Here is a 26,817-nt window from a genome sequence, read left to right as displayed (position 1 = left end):
CTTGATGTTTTCCCTTCAAATTGGTAGATTTTGCGATCCCAATCGTCATCATCAGGGGCATGGACCTGGCCCAGTACAGTTGTGGGGAGGATACCTAAAACAATGTAGCATATAAGTGGCACAGTCGGACCTCTCACAAATACACAAACAGGTTGGCCATTCAAGTTTTACTAGTTTGTCTTAAGTCTAAAACCTCTACAAAAATAGTTGTGATAGTTCTTGAGAAAAGATGTGCACTAGTTTGCAAATAACACACGTTGTCCTGCTTATCAGGTGTTTGCTGTATGGCTACATAGATTTAATTCAACAGGTGGCTGCAATGAAAAGCAATGGGAAGGAAAAAAGAAAAGCCACATCTGAGGAAAGATGTAAGAGATATTCAGAATTACTCACTTTTGCTATTTTGGCTGCAGTATCCAACCAACTTACAGAGTGGTTTAGACAGGGATTGTGGCGTGGCAGGATAAACAACCAAAATGCTGACAGGGTTATAAAGGGCAAAAAACAATAGCAATTTGGAGGAAATTACAGCAAGATAGAGAGGCTGTCCAAAATACAGTAACCAGGCTTATTTTGAGTAGATGGTGAGACTTTGGGGTGAGATGGAAAGCAGCATGTATTCTGCTGGTTTTGCATCCTCTCAGCAAGGCTCACAAATTAGTATTTTTTTTGTTTTACAAAAGCTATTTCTGAAGGAGAGGTCCACAGGTATCTGAATTCATAGATCTACTGAGTCAAGAATCAAGGATCACAAAGAAGAGGAAAAAATGTGGGACTTCACCTTTGTCGTGGTTTAAGCCCAGCTAGCAACTAGGCACCACGCAGCCGCTCACTCACTCCCCTGCCTCCCAGTGGGGTGGGGAGGAGAATAAAAAAAAAAAGGTAAAACGCGTGGGTTGAGATAAGAACGATTTAATAACTAAAGCAAAATAAAATGTAATACTAATAATAATACTAGTAATTATGATGATGAAAAGGAATATAATAAAATAAAATAAAAAATAAAACCCAAGAAAAGACAAGTGATGCACAATGTAGTTGCTCACCACCCGCTGACCGATGCCCGAGCAGCGATCCGCTCCTCCTGGCCAACTCCCCCCATTTTATATGCTGATCGTGACGTTCTATGGTATGGAATATCCCTTTGGCTAGTTTGGGTCAGCTGTCCTGGCTATGCTTCCTCCCAGCTTCTTGTACACCTACTTGCTGGCAGAGCATGGGAAACTAAAAAATCCTTAACTTAGGATAAGCACTACTTAGCAGCCACTAAAACTTCGGTGTGTTATCAACATTATTCTCACACTAAATCCAAAACACACTGTACCAGCTACTAAGAAGAAAATTAACTCTACCCCAGCCTAAACCAGCACAACCTTGTGAAAGGGAACAGCACAAACCCTGACAACTGAGGGACTGCATGCAAAAAAGGAGAGAAAACTGTACCTCTCCTGCAACTATGGCAACATTCATTGGATATTTTGCAGGAGACAGTATACAGGATGCCCTAGTATTTGACTCCCACATCATATGAATGTAACATACAACATGACAGTAGCCTTCTGATTCTGTGTCTCCTTAATATTTTAAATAACCAAAGATCTGAAGACTTGAATAGTCCATCCCAGAAATTAACAGTACAGATGAGTTTAATCTTTAAAGAAGCAACTAAAAGGGAATTCAGGCTTAATGAAAAGATCTGGTACTTAGGCTACAAGCAGAGCTTCTCAGCAAATAGCAACCAGACTTGGTTTCAACTTTACAATAAGCTGAACACAAGCTGCTGTTGTGAGCACACAACAGGCAGAACAACATTTCAGTACAAATAAATGTCAACAGCATCTACATAGTAGTTTCTAGTGTGCCCAGAACAGACAATCTATTTAACGTGCTATTGACCCACAGGATACACAGCAGAGTAGGAGAGGAAGGAATGACCTGAGCCTACATGGTTGCAAGTGTCCCAAAGTGTTTTTACCTGTGTGGTTTATTTTGCTGTTGGGCTTATTATGTGGGGACACTGGATCACAAGAGAACTGCTAGCTAATTGCCAAAGCAAGAAGGGAAAGGTGGCTTCTCTTGCACTGCCCACAGCCAACATTCACAGAAAATTCCCCCATAACAGCATTTGTCAGCTGAAGGCTTATATGAATGTCTCAGGCAGTTTACACATGAGTTCAGCTTAAGTGCATTCACTAAAACTGAACTCAGTCTGGAGGAGGACAAAAAGGTTTAAAGTGGAGGAAGAAGGTTCTCAGCATTCAGACTCATTGCTCCTCAGCAACATTATGAATTTTGTTCATTTTTTTCCCCCTGAAATGTTAATGCTGCTGGAAAACTGCATCTGAAAACAAGAGACCATTACTCAAGTTTGATAGAAACGTGCATATTAGCAGCCAGCTATGGTCTTCCTTCAAGGCTGGCTCAGTTTCCTCCACAAACCAAGTGGCCCGGAGTCCTGCGCCCCACACACCTACTGCTTTCTGATGGGGCTTAAGCAAACTTCAGTAGCACCTCTACTAAGATCTTAGCTTATGTGGAACAGGATGGAGTCCTCCTGTGAATCTCACAGCTACTCCTTTGACCTTACTGTCACACTTGGAAGCAAGCATCAGGGAGTGATTTACCATCATAGCTGTAAATGAGACATTCCATGTAGCCAGCAGAATGCGGGTGGTCATTTTGGTCCCCAATATTCACAGTCAGTGTGTTGGTGGAGCTCATTGGCGGGATCCCGCTGTCTGTGATCAGGACGGGCAGGTAGAACACCTTGTGCACTTCCCTGTCAAAGGTACGCAGCGCAGTGAGCAAGGCACTTCCATTGTGTAAGTCCTGCAGATTGAAGTTAGTCAGACTATCGAAATCACTGAGAAGGTGAAAGGAGAAAGGTGCTCCGTTAGCAGCAGTGTCTCGGTCCTTAGCGTACAGCAATGTAGAGGTCTCATTCATTTGGACGACCTGTGGAGAAGCTGTGTTTTCCCAGACCACTGGGTTATAATGAGCCTCAAACTCTGGCCCGTTGTCATTTACATCCTGCAGAGTCACTAAAACAGTGGCACTGCCAGTCAGAGGGGGCTGCCCCATATCAGTGGCAATGACAATGAGTTGGTACTGTGTCACTGTCTCATGATCCAGCAGTCCTGCAACCATCACCCACCCATCACTAGCCACAGAGAACTGGCCACCTGAGTCAGACTTGTTTAGCAGGTGGAAAGAAAACCTTCCGTTCAGGCCAGAATCCAAGTCAACAGCAGAAACCTGAACAACTTTGGTGCCAACTGGTGCGTCTTCCCCCAGTGCAGCCACTTCATAGAACTGGGGATAGAAGACAGGAGTGTGGTCATTGGAATCCTCCACATAGATCACGCAGTGAGCGATGCTGAAGAAATCCATGTCCTCTGCTTTCACAGTCAGATTGAACACTCTCTCATGAGGCTTCTCAAAGTCAATCCGCTTTCGTAGCCGGATAAACCCACAGCTGTTGACTTCATCTGTCTCTATGGAGAACTTGCGGTCGTTGTCCCCATCAAGGATGCTGAACGTCACCATGGCATTTTCTCCCTCATCTCTGTCCACAGCAGACACCACTGCCACCTCAGTGTTAATACTCGCATTCTCAGAGACAAATGCCGTGTAGATCCTTTGCAGGAAGACTGGAGCATGATCGTTTACATCAGTCACCACAATAGTGGCGGTGCCTGTCCCAGTGAGCCCTCCTCCATCTCTGGCCTCAACCACTACTAGGTACTTGTCTTCCTTCTCCCGATCCAGGGACCCAAGCACTGTATAGATGGTGCCACTAACTGAGTCAATTGAGAACAAGTTCAGATTAATTTCATTTTGGACGTTCTGAATGATGCTGTATGTTAGCACAGCATTCATACCAGCCTTTGGGTCATCAAGGTCCACGGCTGTCATTTCCATGACAGGAGTGTCTGCCGGAGAATCCTCAGGGATGTGGCCCATGAAACAGCCATCCAACACACAGAGGAAAAGGGGTGCGTTGTCATTCACATCCCTCACGTCTATGATCACATCTGCAAAGCCAGTCAGTCCCTCTCCACTCTCATCTGTTGCAAGAACAAGAAAGCGCCATGTTGATCGCTTCTCACGGTCTAACCTTTTATTTGCGCTGATCTCGCCTGTGTTCTCATTGATGCTGAATTCGCTACTGGCCCCCTGTCCGTGCAGGGAATAGTTAATGGCATTTTGATCAGCTGCTTGGTCGGGGTCTGTTGCAGAAACCTGGAACAAACCACAGCAGGTAAGTGTTTATGTAAAAGAAAAGGGGAAATCACTGCTCTTTTACTGATGGCAGTTGGTATGGTGCAGGCTAAATAAATAGCATGCATTTTAACAGCAAACGTCTATTGGTTTGAGTCATTCAGGTCAAGTACTCTTTCAATAAACATCATGCGTGGCCTACAGAAACAAAAAGATCACGTTTAGACAGACCAATATATTCTACTTCCAAGTATATTTTGGAAAGAGGAAGTAACTGCAGGAAGAACCAAGTGGAAGTAGTAACAGATGGGCTGAGCAAATATTTCTTGTGAAACTCTTTGGAGCTGAAATACAACGGCAAACAGGGACTGTTTCTCTCCGAGGGAATAGAAGGCTGCAAAAACAGGGTGGCCATACATCCAAACTGATTATCAGCACAGGCCAGAGAGAACTCCCAGCTCCTGACTTGCATCCAGGGACTGTTTGGGAGACAGCCAGTTGGGCCAATCAAGCAATCCTCATGCCAGGGACTGTTCTAACAACAAAACAATGAAGATGATCGAGTTCCAGAGTCAAAGAACAATCCCTGGTAATGTTTATTTGGTAGTATAAATATAGCCAAAGAGTCTGTGACTGAAATGCATGAGGTACATGCATGAGCCAACCACACTATGCTTATACAGTTACTCAAAATACACTAACTCTGCTTTGTAAAGGAAAGCCACCACATTTTTCGACATATAGAATCATAGAATCATTTAGGTTGGAAAAGACCCTTAAGACCATCGAGTCCAACTGTTATTTATGCTGGTCAAGGGAGCAAGTCCACCACGCAAATTCAACCAGGCTTTCTTTATTCTCTTCTTTACAGAAAGTTGCTAGCTAAATCCTAATACCAGGGCTCACCCGCCCTAAAGAAACTATCTTTTTGGATTTGTGTGAATCTGTGAATGGATGGGATTGAGCTGAACAAAAAGTCGGGTTTTGCCCTGCTTTGTGCAAACTGCTTTACCTTTAGGACAAGTACAGGCAGATCTGTGAGCTCCTCGAAGACGCTGCCCTGGTATTCGTTCTGAGTGAAGACTGGTGCTTCGTCATTCTTATTGACAACATTGATGATGATAAGAGTGTGGTTTTCCCATTTTCCATCAGAAGCTACAAGACGGAGCTCATAACGCTGTTCTTCTTCATAATCCAGAGGCTGAGCAATGAAGACAGTTCCAACCTCAGGTTCCACATCAAAAACCCCTTTCACATTTCCTGATGTGATCTGATACCTTAGTTTGGCATTTGCACCTACAAGAGAAAGTAAACAACCACTGCCTGTCCACTCTCTGAGCTCTGAATGCTCAATCCAGCTATACATGGTAGACATGTATCCAAGAGAAACCATATTTGCCCAGACTGTTACAGTGTGTGGGGGAGATAAAACATAGACACAGCCACAAACAGAATGATCCATGCATGTAATTGGAAGGGTATTTGTATGGTAGATTGTGAGTTAGGTCTCCATTTATATTTACAAATATAATTTGCAGTCACAGACAAGCACCTGTTTATTGATAATGAAGGAATTGTGTGCCTTTAATTTATTGGCATTCATTTGCCAATAATAAAAAAGTAACATACTATTAAAATACTAGAAGCTATTTTTGCTCAATGTTTCCTAAGCCTCCCATTTCAAATCCAATATTGCTTAAATATTTTTTTAACCACTGGATGGTGCTAAAATATAACAGAAGTCCTCTATTTTGAGCAAGAATTCATCTCAGAAGAATATACCACCTGTACAACAGCAGTTATTTGATTGCTGCAAAACGCTTAGCAACAACAACAACAAAATTGTTTGGTGCTTCATGTTTACTTTTTTGAAAAGGAAAAAAAATACATGACATTGCACTTCAGGATAGAAAGTCATTTCCCAAATTAAATAGGTGAACTGCTAGGAGTAGAAAGAACATTCAGCATTTTAAATTGTGAGTCAGCTGTGGATGAGAAGACTAGAGCAACATGGATGGCAAGAAAGTGAAAAGGCTGTGCTCGACATTAGTGCTTGGAAGAGCTTGGCTGCCTTTGCAGCATGAGTTTGAGCATCACTTGCTAGTCACTTTTGCCAAATTCTCTCAAGCGCAGCAGTCGGTTTTAAACGGCCTCTTTACTTCTCCATTGTGGGCACTAAGAGGCACAGGCATTACAGCCCTGCCACCGAAAGGAATGGTCAGCTCCCACCTGCTCCCAGCAACACGTTCCTCTGGTGCTCATTTGGGCTATGTCACCAATGCACCAGCTTGCCTTCTTTCTTTCAATGGGTTTGTTTTTCTCCAGCAAGTTGAGCTGGACCAACTCATAAAAGGAGCAAAAAAGCCACAGCAGAAGCAACGATGGGAACTGACTGGTGGTGCATGCTGTTGGACTGGCTCAGCCCATCTGGTCTTGCCACACTGTAGGGGCAGTTTCACACCATCAGAGCTGATGGAAGTGTGAGCCCAAAAAGGTCTGGCTTTCCCTTTTTTCCTGCTTTATTCCTGCCTTCTCCCTGTCTTCATTTCTGGCCATGTCATCCCACATTTTCCACTGTTTGTCAGATTCTTCCACAAGCACATTCAACCCACTAACTCACCAAAAAGCACACAGGTTCGGTTTTCTTGCAATAGTAAGAAGTAAAACTGACTCCCAGGGAGATCTGGAAAGCACCGGAGTCAGCGCAAAGCAAGAACATGCTCAGGAGTGAGTGAGTTTTTGTGTTACCTCTTGTGAAGTTACAGCAGGGTTGTGACTCCAGGTGATTTCATTCTGCCCCAAAGAGATTGCCAGCTAGCTTAACGTTTGCCCTGTGAACCTGAGCACCTAATAAAAGAAAATGCTCCCATCTGCCCAAAACTTCTCTCCTCGCTTTTACAAATGCTTGAAATGCTTAATCATCTACTGAATGCAGAGATTTGTTTGTCCATGAGGAAGCAGCCCTACACACAACACCCAGTCATACTAAGAGGACTTAGAAAGACATGCAGGGTCCACTCACCCTCATCTTCATCATCTGCTGTTGCTGTCACAACAGGACTTCCAACATCCCTGTCCTCATCTATGCTGACCTCATACACTGACCGAGGAAATGCTGGAGCGTTGTCATTCACATCACTGACAAAAATCCTTATGTAGGCTGTGTCTAAGAAGGAGACGCAAGAGGAACATGTAGACTAGAAATGGCAGAGGTGGAATACCTTGTCGTATTCCAGACAGCTCACATACGCCCCGAGTCTAGAAAACTTAAGGAACCCAATCTCTGATATCTTTTACCCAATATATTATTCCTTACTGGTTTTACCTGTGTTGGGCTGCCCATGAACACCAGGTCTAGCAGATTCTGAAGAGTCCTGAGACTGAACTTCAATCAAATAAGAGGCTCTTTTCTCTCTGTCAAAAGATGCATGGGTGGAAATAATTCCTGTGTCGGGCTCAATGGTGAAGAATTGGTAATCCTCACTAGCATCTTTCAATATTAAGTAGTGAACCTAAAAAGGAAATAGTTAAAAGAGGTTGCATTTTCCACTTCTATTTGTATGTCCAAGTGCTGTGACCTCCCCCTTCCCCAGCAGCCTCCTGGATCTGTCTGCAGAACAGCAACACTCTGAGAAAAGACAGTTCAACTGGACAGAATTTTTCTAGGTCTTTTGCCCATTTTAATATAATAAACCAGAATTCTCAAACAGAAGAACATCTGTACCAGTGATATCAAGGCCCATCAAGCGCAGTATCTAATGTGCAACAGTGGCCAGTTAAAAAAGATCATGAATAACAGAAGGACAGAGAATGTATGGAATGACATCTTCCCTGGTGCCTCCCCTGCTTCTAGCAACCCACTGTGCTTCTGATCTCAAAAAAAATGGGGCTGAGAGTTTGGGTCACATTCAGCGAGACTGAACAAACGAAAACCTCCACTCATGAAAGCTATCCACATTTTTCCCTTTAACAAAGGTTTGGCTTCCTCCTCTGAAAAAAACATTTCCACCCCCAAGTCATGCCCAGAGCACTGCCAGGCAGTTCTACCACACAGGTCACTCTTCAGAAGTTGCAAAATGACAGTTACGGCTAGCTAAAGTTCCCTTCCAGAAGAGCTAGTAGGATTTTTGGAAAAGGCTCAGGAAAATGCACAGAAAATGAGCAGTTTCCTTCATAACACTACTTTTTCCTAGGGTTGGGTCATTATGACAATGATGGTCAAATGTTGGTTTGACCAACCATTTGACCAATGGTGGTGAAATGAAATGTTATTTAATTGACCATATTTAAACAGCCATGTTTAACTGACCGTAATCACTGATGGTCAATTAAATAATGAGCTGAAGAGACAAGAGTTTGGAAACATGTTCTGCAGCTACCTCCACTTGTCTTGTCACGGAGCAACCCTGAGAATCATGCCGGAGTGCTTTGTCACAGTTGCTGGATCAGGATGAGCTGCTATGATGCAGGATCTCAAGATCGTGAACAGCATCTTCTCTGCCTGCATCCCATATTATGCACATCAGGCATATGCTAGACAAATGCTTGACAAGTGCTGTATGAAGTGTTTGTGGCTCATTACCCTGTCATCTGCTGTCTGTGCACTCTCACTAATTACAACACTAAAACTTGCCTATTGGGAGGAAAAGAATTGGATGTAAAGTCAAACCTCTCCATGTAGGCCAGAATCCAAGTCCGTAGCTAACACCTGAACCACAGATGTGCCAACATCAGCTCCTTCTGGCACAGACACCTCGTAGTTAGAAGACACGAAGAATGGAACATTATCATTGACATCTGCAAAAGGAGTTGATGGGGACCACGGTAAGAAAGTGTTTGAAGACTTTTTTTTACTGTATTTTTTTCCACAGTTGTAATTTTGCTTGGAGAAAGAACTCACATTGTTCACAGTAAGAAGCAATCCTGCTTTGGGTCTTCCCATTTTCATGGCAGCTGTCAGGCATTTTATAGACATTGAGCAGTTTCTGGGAGACAGTGGCCTAATTTCAGCTAAGATACCAGCTAATGATTTGACCAGCAATTTTACTTATAGGAAGTCCATGAATGTCAGGACCAGGAGGCCTGTCATCCACAGTCTGTAAAGAGCTGGTTATCTACAGCAGCAGTTAATTTCAGCATTTTATTAAGGGCTGATTAACATATGGTGGAATTAAACTTGCAGAGTCTATAGAGTTGACAAAGAGCACATGTAAAACAGTCTTTCCTGGCCTTTGCAGGGCACTATAGCAAGAGTCATGTTAGGCTGTTGGACCTAATGATTATTTAGGATGCACTTGCACATTAGCCTCCCTCATCTAACTACTGGCCAATGTCCAAAGGAAGCATGCTGATCTTCCCACTCTTGTCATCCTGCTCTAAGCCATGGGATCCCCCTTCCCACGAGCTGGATCACATGGCCCCGTGTTGACAGCGCTCGTTTTGTTGCTCTGAGAGAGACTGCCTTGCTGGAGAGAAAAGGGCTCGCTGTGATCCGAAACGCTCTGCAGCTGTGTAATCACCAGATCCAACGCAAGGGATGTGGTGAGATTGTGCAGGTGAAGGAAAGGAAGGGCTGCCCCAGGGCAGCCGTCTGCAGTCAGGTCAGGTTAGGCACAAGGCAAAGCCACGTTAAGCTTACACCAGTGCTGGTCTTGCTTGTCTTCCTTGCCTGACCCTTGTAGAGACCTAAACTGGAAAAGGTATGTCCAGTGTTTTGAAGGGGCAGTTTCTGACACATTTTCTCCCTAAAACTGCTGTGTAAGACCAGGTGAGCACAAGGGACAGGCAGCAGAACTATGGCAGCACTGACTCCAATCCGTTTAAACTGCTCTAGAATCACGTCCTCCTGCTCAACCCGTGACAAATCAGTCTGGTGTTCCTCCTTGTCTGCAAGATGACTAAACTCAGAAATGCTGCATAGTCCCCTACATCTTTTTGCACTTTTCACAGCTTAACAGCCACATATTAAGAAAGTCATTTTCCTGTGTCGTGGCACAGTGCCAAAACAGATGAGCTGTAATGAAAGTTCCTTGGATCCATCTGTCTTTATGAAGAGCAGACAAAATTCTTAGTATCTCATTCTGCAAACCCTTAAGCACACATTTAGTTTTACTACTGCCACATGACTCCATTGATTCTGACACAACTATTTGCAGGACCAATGTCTTAAATTACTTTTTATTTTTTAAAGTTGTCAGTGTGGGGTCCCATAAATCCCAATTTTCTTTCTCTCTTATATGCATAATCATCTGTGAAAACTTCTTTTCTAAGAGGTTTGGGGTTTTTTTTGTATTTTATAGAAGAGAATATGTCTTGTTAGAGATAAGTTTCAGTAAATTCACTGAGCAAGGTAAGGAAAATAAGATGCTATAAAAGACTTCCTTTCCTGTGTGCTTGTGCATAAATAAAGGACAATTCTGCATATGAAACTTTCTGGTGGTTATTTCTCTTAAAGGTGTTTAAAGACATACATGTGTGTGTAAACCTTTTTTTGTATAAAATACTAAGTTATTGAAAAAGGATTTTTGCTTGTGAGCAAAATGAAGTTTCTGCCAAATTCTGATACCAATAACTGCACTATAGGAAAAATCTTTGGGGTCATGGTCCATAATCTACAATGAGGCTCAGACCCTGACTTGAAGCACTCTTGTTCTACAAACCTGAAGGGTTTTTGCATTGGTGGATTGTGGAAGACAGAACAATGCTGTGATAAAGTGAAGCAGGGAAGTTGGATTCCCATTCAAATTACCACTTAGGTCTCTCATGTCCATGGTGGTGAGGAAGACAAATGTTTTTGCTGGAGACTTCACTTATTCATGTTTTCATCTAAATGTCTACATATCAAAAGTAACTCCACTGGTGCTTCAAAAAGCAGGAATTAAAATCAGATTTATAGTTTTATGTGGATCTACAGGAGTAGAGCCTTACAAAAAGATTCTACTATAAGGAGGGTTGGATCAAATTTTTGAAAATTGCATCTATTGTAAGAACCGTTGCATTTTCATTTCTGGAGTTTTAATCTCAGTGTTCAATAGAAAATTCTGAATATAACAAAAACCCCTAAACAGATATCAAACACAAACCCAGCCTATCTGGGCTGTTTCTCTTTCTATAGCACAGAATATTTCCAGTAATACTCATCTCCTTTCAATAGCTTGGGGACATTTACTTGATTTCTCCTCCTATCAAAAGAAAATCTTTCCAATTACATTTATAAAAGCAGGCACTAGTGTTGCGTAAACATTCAGACAGCCCATTTTTGCACTATCACATTTCTACATTTGATAGTTGTACTTAGAAATTGTCTCAAATAGACCTTTTCAATGACTGCATGACTTCCTTTTACAGTATAGAAACATACAAAGCATTCTCACGTGATTTGTAATTTCATGGATGTTACCTGAATTCGTGGTGTTATACTAAAAATAACAAGAATATTGTTCTGAACGAGCTGTTCTAACAGCAGCAAAGCTTACCTGTTACATTCACACAAACAGTAGTAAAGGAAGCTAAAGGAGTCATTGCTACATTTTGTGCCCGGACTGTCAGGGTGAAAAACTTAGTTGTCTCAAAGTCAAGTGGTTCAGCTACTAGAAGAGAAGCAGATCCATCAGCTCTGTTTGGCTTCAGATAGAAACGAACTGGCATGTTAGTCTCTGGAACTTGACCCTCCTCCAGATTATACGTAACCCTGGGATCACCAACAGGGGATGTGGCTTTGATGGTCTGAAGAAGAAAAGAGCCACCACATATGTTCATGAAGCATGAGGTTGCAAGTGTTAAATGTTCAGTTTGATGGCAAGAACATACATGCATGTATGTTCTCCAACATACATGCCTGTATGACTTGGATAACAGACAAAAGAGAAACAGTTTACAGACCTGAGTTTCATTTTACAACATTTAGTTTTGATGCAGGTCTTTAATCAACAGTAAATTTACCTCCTGTAAATGTGCCAAGCAAGAACTGCATCACTGGCTAAAGGAAATCTCTCCTTTCTCCTCCTTCCAAAACAAAAGCAATTCAAAAGGAGATGATTTCTCCACCGAGTTGTACATTTTACCAGGTGATATACAGACAAAACCTAAATTGTTTGCAAGTACTTGGATATTACATGCAGGAGGAGGAAAGCAGGGATCATCTGGCAATTTAGAGAAGAGACTATCCTTAAAGAATAAGTCTGTATGGGTTAAAAAGGAATTGGTTTGGGTTAGAAGAGTCCAAAGCAAACTACAGCCGTTTCATGCTGTAGTGCTAAACTGAGAAAAAGCTGTAGGAAAGATGGAGGCAGGCAGCATGGTCCACTGAGGATGGAGGAGTGAGGAGCCAGCCCTTGGTGGGAACACTCAAGGATTTCCCACACAGGCAGGGCACAGGTCTTGCTTCTCATTCACAGCCGCTGCCTGCAGGAGCACACCCCGAGGGCTGTCGGTTTAAGAAGTCACTGGGAAAACTGCTGCCAGCTGAAACACTGGCCTATTCTGCAACAGGTACTCCTGACAAACACTGATGGGGTACACAGCTGTGAAGGCTGATCAGGAAACAGCATGACGCAGTAAGGTTGTGGAGCAGGCATCCATGCACTCTTAACATGGAGACAGAGCACAACAGAGGAAGAAGTTGAAATGAGAAGGAGGGGGAGGGGAGTAACAGCACTTTCAACATACCACTATCTTAGTGTCACGAATGGTGTTTTCAGGGATGGTTACCCAGTATCTGCTCTGCTCCCACTGGGGCGGCTGGCTGAGTGCATTAGTGACAGTTACCGTCAGCTCCACGGTGCTGCTTCTGTTCCCTCCGTCTGTCGCTACAATATAGCGACTAATGCGCGTTGTCTACGAAACGAAGAAGATCGAGGATATTTGCAAACCATTTTGTACAAATCAAGAGACTGCAATTAACCCTCCGCAATGGATTTGAGGGGTTGGAGGTTGCTCAGTTCCAAGCAGAGAGTCGCATTACCTGGGGTAGCAGGCGGTTAATGTATACCCAGCCCGTGCTGGGGTTGATCTGGAAATATTCCAGCTGGTGCTCTAACATCGAGTATGTGACAGCAGCATTCACACCTTGGTCACTGTCATGAGCTGCAACACGGAGGAAACTCATCCCCACCGGAGTGTCTTCGCTGAGGAAGTCTTTGAAAAGACAAAGGCATTGTCAGCAGGTCTTGCTCTGATTTACCAGGCTGTGTATAACAGAAACACTCCTGTAAGAAAAAAAATCTCTTCCGTGTGAGATTGAATGTTTCTGTAATGAGGCAGGTTATAAAGCATCGCCACTAACAGAGTGTCTGCAGTCCTCTTTTAGCTTCCCCTTCCCTTTCCCCTGACACGCTGGGCTGTCAAGCCGACTGCTGGTGAAGCAGGTTTGCCAACTACGCCGCTGCCAGCACTTGTGCCTCTCCATGGTGGTGCTGGCAAAGCCGGCAGCCGCCCGCCCGCCCACCGCTTCAGATCACAGCCCAGGCTGCTGGGCTCAGCTGCTGATAAAAGCAGGTTGGCATCAAAAGGTATTCTGCGTGAATTGAATTAATCCCGAACGTGAGTGGCAGCAGCACCATTGCCAGCGGGAGGCAGTAGGGAATCACAAAGCATGAAGACTCAGGTCGTAGTGAAGATGCCCCCAACACCCCAGTGTTTTGGAGAAGCTGCCCAGGGCAAGGGCAATGAGCATTTATACATGGCCCTTTCCTTAGGTCTCAATCCCTGCTCCCAGCAATCCACCTGAGATAGAGGCTGTGCCTTTGTGTCCGTAGCCTTAGACAGACCAGTCCTTCTTTGAACCTGCTTTTATAAACATCATCTAAAAAATCTGGAGGCTAAGAGTCGCACAGCCGAAGTACCCATTGCACAGAAAAGTAATTCATTTTGTCTTCCTAATGCCTGATTCCTGGCAAGGACACCAACAAAATGATGGGAAATTGTGAGCAGTCATTTCCTACTCCCCTCCTCTCTGCGAGGCATAATTTTATATAAAGCTATTGCATCCCTGCCAGCTGCCTCTTTTCCACACCCCAGTCTTTAGACTGCTCTGATCTCACTTTGGTCCTGCTCTTCCCTCCATCCTCAGCCATCCAGCCCCAATTCCTCCTCCAAGTAGCTATGGGTGCTTGCCTGATCAGGTTTTTGAGCCATTTCCATGCACTAAGGCTCCATCACCTCGGCATATTGAAACAGCCCTGGCAGTGGGAAGGCTGCCGCAGTTAGGTTTAGACAATCCAGTCAGTCTAGTTAATCACTTCTTGTTCAGAAGCTATTTCATATCTTTGATTTCCCTTGTATGTGTCTCCTTTAGCATTTTTGAGGCGGGACAATCAGGTTTGCACACTACTTATAAAATGGAGTGGCCATGTTTTCTGTTTTGGTTTTCTTCCTTAACATCTATGATCCGTGGCAGCGGGGCAGTAGAACCTTAAACCACCAACACTGCTTGCTCCATGAACACAAATTTGAACTTTAATTAGCTGCCCTTGTCCCCCAGGATATTTAGTTGGCCTAGGATTCATATTCCTGGTATGTCAGTAAGAGCCAAAGCTGCTCTCAGAGGAGATTTACTGGCACTAAAATAGATTAATGAAAATGGAATTTATTGCTAAGAAACACTGTAAAATATCCTTTTTTGTGTGTTTAAATTTATGTCTTTATAGTCAAATCCTGTTAAATCACATTGTAAGAAAAAATACAAAATACTTGGAAGAGCCATACTCTCTCATTTCATGTACTTCTGCTTGCTGCTAGCATAACTCTAACACTTACTATACCATCCCTACTGCATAGAGTTAATAATTTCTTTAATGTCTGTCTTGCAGGCAGATGATAAGATGTATGGCTTAAATCAGGGATTTGACCAACATCCTAGTGCAGAGGAATAAAGAACCAGCAGTTGCCAGGAAGAATAGACTATGACTAATGGCATTTGATCTTGTTAGAGAAGAAGCTATTTTTAATTCTGTGACGTGCAGACATTGATTACTTATGTATAGATGCTGGAAAAGTGCTATGCAAAAAGTGACCTCATTATCTGCCATTTCCCCATCCCAAAGGACTGCCTTTGCTTCAGGACCTTTGCTGGTTGTCTGTGTTCATGAAAAAAGAAGAAAATCAACCCATTCCTCAGAAGTGCTGAAGTCACCATAATTACCAAATGCAACGTCTCAGCTTCGCTAATTTTCAAAAAAAATAATCCAGGGCAGTTTCACCTGAAAGACATGTTGAAGGTAGTATACAAAGGTTCATCTTTGCACAATCATTACCTTTACCTCAAGGACTTCTCTGCTCTGTCCGAAAATATTTCTCTCCAGTGAGATCACTCCCACCTGACTTCTCAGCACTGCTTTGGCCAGGTTTGCAGGAACCACTGGTAGGAATTTAGAAACGACTATTCCCAATCTGCACATTTTAACCCATTTGGCACTGGGAGTTAGTCGCTGTAAGTTATTCTAAAAGGTGGAACACAATTTTCTTTCTGACCTTGTGCATAACTCTGAAGTGTGGATGTATATTTAGACTATTTCCTAGCAAGTCACTTCTCCTTGCTAAAATCCTGCCATGCAAGCATCCAACCCCTTTTTGAATCCTGCTGAAATGCTGGCCTCTGTGATGCTAAAGACAACTTACTTAAGAGCCATCTTCAATTTAATAAGGCATTGGTCACTGCTCTTGCCTTACATGGCATTTCCATAGAACTGGCAAAACATCTCCAAAATGGAGTTGTTGCCACATGCATCATCAACCATTTTTTGCCATTTTGAGGCAATTATGCAAGGAAAGGCCTGTTCTAGTCCAGCAGCTAGGGAGTACACTTGTCACTTGTGGGTGACATCAAGTGTAGAGGGTCCAAGTGCAGGATTTTACTGGAGAAGCATCAAGTAAAATTAAATGCAAGACTGATGAAAAGCATGTCATGTGGGGATGAAAAAGGGAATGGCACCAGGACAAATAGGAAAAGCTAGCTCAGCAGCACAGTTACAGGAGAAATCAGGGCTCACAGCCAATGGCAGGCTAGAAGCCAAGGATTTGGGGCTGTTTGACAAGAGATAAATACCACTCCAGCCTATGTGAACACAGGTGCTGTGTCCAAGAGACACAGATGACAATTGCTCTTCTAGTCAGGGCCGATGACTTCTCAGCTAGGATGTCATGTTGTGTTTCGGGACATTGAATAAAAATTCAGTGCACAGAAAAACTAGGGAGGGAAAAGCCACAAAGGGATAGATCTGCCTGATCAGTAGGAGTGAAGACTCTCAATGTTTTTAAGAGTATTGCAATGAATAAAGAGGACAGTGATCAATTCTGCATATATCCGCTGATGATGGATTAAGCGGTAACTGGCTTAGTTGGCAGCACCTAAAGTTGGCTGGTCACCTAAAAAACTGACCACTGTTATAAGGAACTCTTAGGTTCATATTGCAGTACTGGGACAGGTAGTTAAGAAACACTCACACTGATAGCGACTGTTCTCAAACTTGGGATCGTTGTCATTGATGTCAGCAATAAGGACGGTGATCTGACACACGCCGATCAGCGGTTCCTGTGCCTGGTCAGTAGCGGTAACAGACAGTGTATACTCTCTCTGCTTCTCCCGGTCAAAACTCTGCGTGGTTGTGATGACTCCTGGGAACACAGACACCTCCTGTTCTGCATGTCACAGCCTTGGGGCTGAATTTGCAGAAAGGGACCAGCATGTCTCCCACACAAGAGGAAGCTCTGACCGCATGCAGCACAACCGTCAAGCTTAAGCCACACCAACTCTGCAACATGTGTCTTGGACAGGACCAACACCAGTTCTCTTGTTTCTCCTCTCCTCACATGCCACATACTGCCAAGGGTCAACAGCTTTCTCTCCAGCTGCCCTGATAAGGAGCTTCAGTCTGAGTACCTTGTTATCTCTCTCCTCATGGAGCACAATAGGACTTTCTCCTCCTCATCAAGAGGCATCTCTTAGGTTTACTCCAGAGATAGTCCAAGTAACTGAATATTTTGAAGACAGCTCATTACTCCACGGAAAAGTCATACCACAGAAGGCATGAGTGATGTGACCAAAGTCATCTCTACTGTGGGAGCTGGAGGTTGCTTCATTGAACAGATTAAAATAGGGTGGAATCACATAGCTCAGTTAATAAATTGAACAATTTTCTCCCCATATACAGCTTTTCCTTTCCACTGACCAGGTCTCTCCCTGTCTCAGATCTTTTTTTCTGTTTGGGAGGCTTCAAACTGGCCTTCTGGAGGCCACTTCCAGACCTATGTCAGTACTATGCTAGGGAACAGGATTCTGCTGCTCTGTTGTCGGTCCTTCCAGTCTCCTGCGCAGTCCTGGACACGCAAATATCCTATCTTCTTTTGACTATAGCAACATCAACTACTTTTATAACTCCTTCACCTGAAATGCATCAAGACTGTCTGTCACTGCCCTGTTCTGGTACGAGGGTTTTGCCTCTACATGCACTGCACTGGACCTCCTATTTCTGCATGAGATGAGAAATAAACTGTGGTCACACTGAAGGGAAGAACAAACTCAAGCTGTTGGCGTCACACTTTCTGCTCTGCATTTTTATAGCTACACTTGATCCAACAGGAAGATAACTGATACAGAATAGCTTTTTATCTTCCTATTTAACTGGGGTTTGTTCCCCTACTTAATTTGTCATTTAAATCACTATCATCTTAATTTAATCTATGTGCATGGCTATCCATATACTCAGAACATTTTTCAGTGTTTATTCCACAAGCTGTTATAGCTAACCCTGCAGTTACACCATTAAAGCATGAGACCACTTGGACACACTCATACAGTGGCATTCTCATTACAATACAATGCCATTTTCATTTTATCTCAGTAACCTGAAAGCTACTGACCTGTGTCTCGGTTAATGCTGAAGCCCAGGTAAGCTCCATCTCGGTGCATGAGCCCATACTTCACCTCTCCGTTAACGCCGAGGTCTGCATCATAGGCTTCTACCTGTAGCACATACGTGCCTGGAGGCTGATTCTCCAGAACCCAGGTGCTGTCACTGTAGTAAGCGCACTAAAAATACACCCAAACATCCAATGCTACATATTACACAGAGCCACGTGAATTTGCTGCACAGTGTCAATATTTTTTCCAGCACGTCTGAGAAGAACTCAGAAGAAAATCACTTCTATTACTTATACTCACAAAGAAATCAAGCTCTAAGGGAGAGGAAGGAAAAAAGGAGAATAAAGACTTTACACTTTAAGTATGAAGAAAGCTGGCTGTGTGTTCACTTACAGATTCATTCTGCTGCACACACAATCCCTTCAGCCCGCCGGCAATCACCAGTAGCCAAGGAGAGTCTATAACCCCAATTATGGATGGGAAAAGAATATCTGCAGAAAGACATCTTACCTCTCTAAAGACAGGCTTGTTGTTATTAATGTCGTTAACTCCTACAATAACCTCAGCAAAACTGCTGAGAGGGGTGGGTCCCCCCGAGGCATTGTCATCTATCGCAGTGATGTTCAGTGTGTATTGTGGCCCTTTCAGATTGGGTGGTGGGTTTCTGCGGAGTTTAATGATACCTAAATTTGGAAGCATAAAGTGTCATTTTATTTTACCGTGTAAACAAACAAAATCACGTGAGCATCACATTTCTCTGCCGCTGTATTTTTGGTTCAGCTTGTATTTTGGTTGCAAAGCATAGGATTCAGTCATCTTAAACCACACAGTCCTTGGACCAGAACCTCAAATTTTGGTTGATATTTGGAGGACAAGCATCATATCAAAGAGCTAATTCTCATTGATACGAAGCATCCCCATTTGCAGATTATATAAACATGGTGCTTTCTTATGATTTTTGACACACAGGTGAAGCAGAGTCAATACAGATTAGACAGTAAATAACAGTGTTCTAAAACCTCTTTCCTTACCTTTTTGACTATCCAGTTCAAAGTTGCCCTCCTCATTACCTCCCATGATCAGATATAGCAGCCCATCTCCGTCAGGGTCCTTTGCCCGAACAGTAGCCACCAAGGTGCTGGGACCAGCATCTTCCGAAAGGAAAGTTCTGTAACTGATGGACATAAGGGAGCAATGGCAGCACATTCAGTATCAGAATAACCATTGCCATGCTAACCATCAGTGAAGGATTATAAATTCACTATGAATGTAATTTTTTTTAAGCTTTGGGCATACAATCATGCAATCTTTAATTAGTTTAAGAAAGACGAGACTTGGAGCATCTTTGTTTGGCATAGGGTTTGTATTTTAGGATTGTAATCCTGCATTTTTGGTATACGTAATTTCCAAGGATCTTTTGGAAGATATCAATATGTACCGTACTACATTGCACTGCAAACCAGGATCACTTAGCTCCTAAAGATGAGAAACAGGACTAGTATCTGTCATGTGGTGTTTCTTATGTCCTTATCTACTAACGGAAAGCATCAGATACTACAGAGATTATGTAAACCAGTATGTAATTTTGTAAATTAATGTATTTATGTTTTGTATTTAAAACATATCCATACTTTAAACTTATGCAAAAAAAAATAGAAATTGTATTCATTTGGGAAATGAAAGAAGGCATTTTAAACAAACAGGCCTTATGAAGTTAGTTTATAATGCAATCTGCTGATGATAAAAATCACATTTTAATGTTTGCTAACTACCATCTTTATCTGTCATATATTTATACATGGACAATCACTTTGAGATCCAGAAGGCAACACAGTCAAAATCATTCCCTGTGGAGTTAGATCTTTTATTAATTCTGTTCTCTCTCTGTAAAGTCAATATGCTGGTATCACAACTGGTGTATTTTTTTGATACAATCTAGAAATGAAGGGCCAACTTCTAAAGCCTTTCTTCATACAAATTACCCCTCGATTTCACTGGTGCTTACAGTTGCACAAAAAAAGTGACCATTTAGTCAAATGTTATTAAGGTTACGCATATGAACAGCATCTGTAAAAAACCAAAGCAGGCGTTCAAGCTGGCTTACACAGACTGGGAGAAGACAGGAGCCTCGTCATTCACGTTGGTCATTCGAATACGCACAGACGCTGTCCCTGTCCGAGGGGGATGTCCTTTATCGACAGCTATCACCACAAACTCATACATATGGTTTGCTCGCTCAAAGTTCAGCCTCTGGTTAGAATTGATGACCCCGTGATGTGTGATGGAAAAATCCGTGCTCTGGATGAAGTAAGTGATCTCAGAGTTGGTGCCAGAGTCACAGTCTGTTGCAAGCACTATTAGAGAACACATTTAACAGAACAGTCATGCTGCAGAAGAGGTTTGGTTACGCTATTTCCTACCAAGTCAACTTCAGATACTTTTATTTTTTTTGAGAACAGAGGTCACCTAAATCTGTTTTATCCGTAAAAGCCTTATCTTTGTGGTAAGAGTCTGGGAACTCAGCAGGAGGCTGGGAATAAAAAAGCGAAACAACTCTTCCCCCTCCTCCAACCCAGCCTGAGCGATTGCAGCAAGGCGGGCTTGCAAGAGAGCTGTGATCCCAATACTACACAACATGCTTTGTACAAATAGCAGTCAACACTGGTAATTACCGCACAATCAATATACATGTTAGTAGAACATTATCAGTCATAAACTGTGTCCTCACTCTCCCTGGGGATGCCGTTCAAATTTAATTAGCTCCCAGCTATGTTATAGCTAAAGTACTTTTTAATTACCTGGCGCTTCAAGGTACAGAGAGTGATTAAACATTCCTCCCCAGCAAGTGTTTATTCAGTACGTTGGGTGTCCCATCTGCTCAGAAGCAGCAAATCAGCAGAACAAAGAGCTAGAGCTCACAAAGTAGTGTCAGAAGTGATTTTTAAGAGCAGGAGCTCACCTCTTTAATTACCCTGTCATTTTTCTAGCCAAACAATGAAGCTTCAACTCATACCCACGCTGGTATTAAACAATCGCCTTATTCTACCAGGAGGATACAGATGCAGCCATCGTGATAGCACACAGCCTTTTGGGAACGGAACAGTGATTGCTCTGCATGGACACCCTGGCAGACAGCTACAGTGTCATCCAAAAATGAGATGAAGAAACAACGACACATCACTACCAGAATATTAACTCAAAATAGGAAAGAGGAAAAGAAATATTTCAAAAAGCACACTGAAATGCTATGCTACTTAATTGCAAAAAGCCTCAACTACCTCTGCCTGTGGAAAGTTACTCATCTTGGTTTAAAAGGACATTTAGGGTGGTTTTAACACTTTGTTTAACATCTCTCAAAATCCTGCTGTGAATAAATGTTTGGGTGTGTTACGGACTATAAGAGCAAGGGCCTTAGAGTTAATCATTCTCTTGCTGTACTGAAAGACAAAATATATTAAAAACTCAAGAAAGATTGAAATGAAAGTGACTTAAAACTGTGAAATTTAGTGGTTAAGTATTGTTTTTAGAAAGACATGCAGAAAGTGAAAAGCATACTTGATTTGAAAAGTTCTGATTTAATCTACAGAGTCATTACTGACACATCGTAACCATTCACAAAAATACATTTTCTGTGCTTAAGGATCATACTTTTCCCCCCTGGATGTCTTCTGGCAAATTGGGAATGCGACGCTTATTTATACATGACAAAAACATGTCTTCCCAATAGCAACTGGGAATTCCATTCCCCTTCCATTTTGTTCCATCCTGCAAACAGATCTTCATTGCAAAGGTATTTCGAGGACCATACAGCAGCCACAAGCAGGTCTGTGCTGGCTCTGCCCATGCTCTGAGCTAGCTTAGTGCAAGCTAACTCCAGCTCAAAGCCTAGTATGTTAGCACAAAGTTGCCAGCTACACCTCTAAGCCTTGCTCTGCTGGCACGGTGGTGCAGCTGAAGGAGCACACTAATCCCTGCTGAGAGCGTACCTCCATGCTTTTCAGATCATAGCTTGTTTGCGTCCAGACCTCTTAAAGCACATGCAGTGAGCACAAATCTGCCTGTAACAACTAAGTAGACAGACTGACTCAGCTAGCGTAGCATCAGCACTACAAACATGATACAAGCCAGACTTCTGAGTGTGTTGAAATAAAAATGGTTGACAACTAAAATCTACATTTACATCATCCACAGTTTTAACAAATGGCATATATCATGGTACCGTTTTCATTCATTGATAGCAACCCAATCAGCCACAGAATGGCAAAGGCTGTCTTGAATTTGCATTTCTTTTTGTTTGTGGGACAACCTAAGATTGTGACATCCCACCTCTCAAGGAACTACAGCCAGGTAAGAGCTGCTTTTCCTGAGACGATACTTGCTTTGGCAGTCAGAGTTAGTGGCACAGTACTCATCCAGCACAGGGTACAGGCTACAGCACATACCACTTCCTTGCAGCCACTACCAACACTCATCTGCCCTTGAACACCAAGTGAGCATTCACCCACCCATTTTTACTGACTGTCACTATACTTCCACCTCGCATTTTCTTAATTAAGAAGTCTCTTCCTCTTGAAATGTACCCTGTGTGGAAAGACAACCAAACAGAACGCAATTGCAAACCATACTGCACAGCTTTGCTGTTCTGCTTGCTTTGGGCGTGGGGCATACTTTTCTGCCCCACAACTGGGTGAATTTTGATCAGCTTTACAAGTCTCCTGGAGAGAAAAATATTCATTTTTGTAACAAAAATCACATACCTAGGAATTTTTAGGAGTTGATCATTCCAATCAACTTATTTCTTCCCAAGAGCCCTTAAACCAAAAAATGAGCCACAGCAAGCTCTGAACTCTCTTGATGAGTGTTTAGAGAAAGCAGGCCCTGCAGCCTTGTTATCAGCATGTCACTACGCAAGGGAAGCTAAGCTTCTTAACACCACTGCAACCTGCACACGTTCAGCTTCAAATTCAGGAAATTTACATCATTGTCATCAAAAGACACATCTTAGACATGTAAAGTTTTGCTAAGTCTTGCCTTGGCACTTACCCATTTCTCACACGGTTCATAACCCCCCTGAGTTCTCAGCCAGTGTTCCCATTACCTACCCCAGTACCTGCCACTACTTCCAGTTTGAATACTGACAGCAAGCCTGTAAGCGTTCTCCGAGTTTTAGGCAGAACACACCCGTGGCACGTATCACATCACAACAGACTACGTCAGATCTCAAGACATCTTTGAAGGCATTTAACTGACACCAGTAAAACAGGTTGGAGAATGGACTTTTTTTCCTCGTCTGTTGGGCTCTGAAGACTGAGACAAGAGGTGCAGCATCATCCAAGTTCAGTCCTTACTTATGCAACCACAATATTTTGAGAGTGATCTTGAAGTTTTGGTTGGAACCTGGGGCTTAAAATTATTTCCAACAGCTCTGATCTTTCCACAGGATTCTAGCCTCTAAAAATGTCATCTGTGCACTCAGGTTTATGTGCAAGTGATACGTGGCCATCTTAAACACAACGAACTTGGAATGATGGCTGGTAAGCCACAACCAGAAGTATAAAAGTTCACAGGTTTTCCAAAGTTTTCTCCTTTAACACTTTGTAGTCAATTATACAGTGTTACTACCTATTTGAGAAAAACAGTTGCCCATTTAAAAACCTGCTTTTTTTCTTAACACATTAAGAAAAGAAAAACGAATTGTAGCTGCTTCCAGGACACAAAAAGATCACCAAGCTGACTTAAAAGACAGCCATAAGATTTAAAGGAAACAAGCTATGGCAATCTAGTAAATCACTACCTGTCAGCTGCCTTAACTGCTCTTGGGTTACCACAAGAACCCTCCTTGGGCACACCACAGTGATTCTCGCCTGAAGACACTCACAACTCAACTTCCAGGGTACCTAAAAGCCATCTACAGACCTCCAGGAAAGCCACCATCCACATCTTACAAAGGCAGTGCCTGCTGTGGAAGAGCCAGCACTTCCTCACGGTGAGAACATGAACATGTAAAACAAACTAGCAGGTCCATGGCAAGACGGAAATAAAAGGTACCAGGATGGTCCTCACCTTGCAGTAGAGACGTGCCGACAGGAATGGTTTCAGGAATGTTGTCTCTGCTGTAAATGGAGTGCTGGAATTCGGGAGAACAGTCATTTTCATCGGTGATATGGACCATGACCTGAGACAAAAGGACATGCTGAGAGAGGATTTTAGTTTCTACACTTTGGAAAATGGGTACCTCATTCTGGACACTGCCCGGGCAGTCATTGCTTTTGCTACTGTCCTGTCCTTACACCTCTGATGCTAAACTTTTTCTCACACTACTCCTGTAACACAGAGAAGTATTATCTCCTCCACTTCCACGCAGATGGGAAGCAAAGCCAAAGAGGAATAACAAGAGGCATTTCGCAGAGCCTAAATCTGAACCCAGCTCAGAGCCCAGCCTTCTGCCTGGACCATAAGGCCTCCTCCCTCCCAAGCATCTTCACAAGTTCTCTAGGCTATCCACGTGCATAACTGGTCCCGCTAATGAGGTAACAAGGATTGCAGGGACAGTGGGTAGGAAGTGAAGTGATCCACATACCTCAGTCACACTGCTAAGAGTGCTCTCAACTTCCATGGCTTTCAGCAAGAGGTGATAGAGGTGGTGCTCGCCCTCGTAGTCCACGGGGTGGGTCAGGCTGAGCTCTCCACTCTCTTGCCTCACCTGGAAGAGCCCGCTGGGGTTTGTCAGCAGAGTGTACGAAAGAGGCTGGCTCTGGAAAGAAACAGCCTCAACAACTGCTACTCTGTAAAGAATGAGAGAATAACCCTTTGCTTCAAAACAACAACAAAAAGCTGTCTCCTGAGCACCTAGAAGAGGAAGATGAGGATGAGGAAAGGTGAATTGCTCACTCTCTGTCAATGCTGGACTCAGCTTTGTATTCAGACTGGAAATCCCCATGCTACAGGGAGCCCACCTACCCTCTCTTCTCTCACCAAACTGATCCCCTGACATAGCAGGGCTGGGATAACAACCCATTTCAACCCCCACTAACATGAAAACATCTTTTTCTTCCCTATTGTACCCTTCCAAATACTTGACAGCAGTTACTGGCTTAGCTTCAGTTACAGAGATAACTGAGCTACTATACTTTTGTCTTTGAAGCTGTATACTTAGAAAAGGAACAGGTTCAGAGATGGATGGGAAACCCATGAAGCACAGGGCCCTTCCAGATCCTGCTGTCTGCCTTGGCAGGGCATGAAATGAATGTTTGCCTCCCTACCATGACTTATGTTTTGAAGCTCCATCTCTCACACTAGTCTCTGGCCAGCATGACAATACACTTTAAGCCCATCTCAGTGAAAGCTCCAGGGAAGGAGAAAAATTTCCCTCCTCCTCCTCATTCAGTCTCTTTTAAGGAGTAAGTGGCATTATCTCCAGCAATTTTTCCTACTTCATCAGCTTATTTTGAGGCTTCCTACTCCTTAAAGGCCCTATGGCACTGCTCCACCTGCTACCTGGTGCCTTAAAAGCCCATGCTGCTCTCAAGCAGCTGAACAGTGACAGTAAAACCAGAGCCAGCTCAGCAACATCTGCCCACTGTGGCCTGGCTTAGCTACTCTTCACGCAATGGCAGAGCCCCTTGGAGACTTAGCTCTATCTATCTGCACTTCACATGGGCGTTGTTATCTCAAGAGTCTGGCAATGGCTTGCCTTTCTAAAAATTTAAGTACAAGTCAAACGGGATACAAACAACTCCAAATCTGGTTAACTAAAAGGCAGTATTTTTCAAGCACTCATTTATATCTGAAGTGCTCAGGAGATGCATAGCCCGGAGTTTGGCTGTTTTAATTCACAATGCAATCAGTAAGGCCCCAAGAGCATTAAAATAATAATTTCAGCAGAATTCCAGCATCCCAGACTATACCATGTGCCACACTGGAGACTCTCAAACACCATAAAAGCCGTAAGTTCTTTTAGAAAGCACAACGCTATTTTTAAAGTGTAATAGGCAAACACATACGCATAGCCCTGACAAGCAACAACACAAAAATTTCACTTTATTGTGCTCTGTGAATTTTCTCTCAGGCTGCAGGCAGGGAGCTCGCCTAACAAAGTACAACTTACTTTTCTCCTGCTGGAGTATTTTCAGGGACAAACACACTGTAGGACATGTTAGTGAACTGCGGAGGTCGGGAGCCCGCCAGGATGGAAATGGAGGCATAAGGGCTTTTGTTGCCATACTCATCAGTGGCTTCCACAGTAACCATGTACTCCTTGTTCCATGTCAAAGGCAAGCCAGTCGTCATGATAATGCCAGTATCCTTATCAACTCGGAATCGCTCTTCACCACCTATCAATATATGCACAAATCTGCTCTGAAAAATGCCCCACAGCAAGAACATTTGCATCTTCACTATTTTAAGGTAAGCTATCCTCAAATCATCTACCTATGTCCTTGCATGCACTTCTTTTTTCCTCTCCAGTTGTGCACCTTATCTTTCACTCACACTGTGCTCTGTTGAAAACGTGCAGTGTAAAAGAGATGAGAACGGGTGAGAAATGGAGCCTTAAGCTAACAGTAAGGCTGCAATCAATTTCAAAATAGAAGTAAAGCAAAGAAAGTGGCAGCAAGAAAGATTCCCATCCACATAACTTTTACTTAAAGCACCTCCAGCTTCTATTTGCTGTGCCTGCTGTATCTTTTAGGATTGCCCAATGGAAAAATCTATCAACAAAATGATAAAATGGGAAATTG

At 43.1% G+C, this 26,817-nt stretch overlaps 1 protein-coding gene across 2 annotated transcripts in view; it reads right to left on the bottom strand.

Annotated features, from left to right (window-relative positions):
- LOC128142245 (neural-cadherin-like) overlaps positions 1 to 26,817 on the bottom strand; it is a 56,250-nt gene that overhangs the window by 15,626 nt on the left and 13,807 nt on the right. For both annotated transcript variants that reach the window (XM_052788191.1, XM_052788190.1), the window contains exons 3-19: positions 26,187 to 26,412; positions 24,660 to 24,864; positions 24,143 to 24,254; positions 20,184 to 20,433; positions 19,111 to 19,253; positions 18,590 to 18,762; positions 18,079 to 18,247; positions 16,663 to 16,833; positions 13,184 to 13,356; positions 12,889 to 13,056; positions 11,697 to 11,946; positions 8,891 to 9,018; positions 7,547 to 7,733; positions 7,244 to 7,387; positions 5,234 to 5,517; positions 2,625 to 4,242; positions 1 to 94 (exon numbers count right to left, since the gene is read on the bottom strand). In XM_052788191.1, coding sequence (XP_052644151.1) covers positions 1 to 94; positions 2,625 to 4,242; positions 5,234 to 5,517; positions 7,244 to 7,387; positions 7,547 to 7,733; positions 8,891 to 9,018; positions 11,697 to 11,946; positions 12,889 to 13,056; positions 13,184 to 13,356; positions 16,663 to 16,833; positions 18,079 to 18,247; positions 18,590 to 18,762; positions 19,111 to 19,253; positions 20,184 to 20,433; positions 24,143 to 24,254; positions 24,660 to 24,864; positions 26,187 to 26,412 — 4,495 coding nt within the window. The remainder of the gene's footprint in view (positions 95 to 2,624; positions 4,243 to 5,233; positions 5,518 to 7,243; positions 7,388 to 7,546; positions 7,734 to 8,890; positions 9,019 to 11,696; positions 11,947 to 12,888; positions 13,057 to 13,183; positions 13,357 to 16,662; positions 16,834 to 18,078; positions 18,248 to 18,589; positions 18,763 to 19,110; positions 19,254 to 20,183; positions 20,434 to 24,142; positions 24,255 to 24,659; positions 24,865 to 26,186; positions 26,413 to 26,817) is intronic.

Source organism: Harpia harpyja, chromosome 5 (assembly GCF_026419915.1).
Source record: "Harpia harpyja isolate bHarHar1 chromosome 5, bHarHar1 primary haplotype, whole genome shotgun sequence".
In the NCBI taxonomy this organism is placed as follows: Eukaryota; Metazoa; Chordata; class Aves; order Accipitriformes; family Accipitridae; genus Harpia; species Harpia harpyja.
The sequence above is the reverse complement of the archived record's forward strand: the minus strand, read 5'-3'. Positions and strand labels throughout refer to the sequence as shown.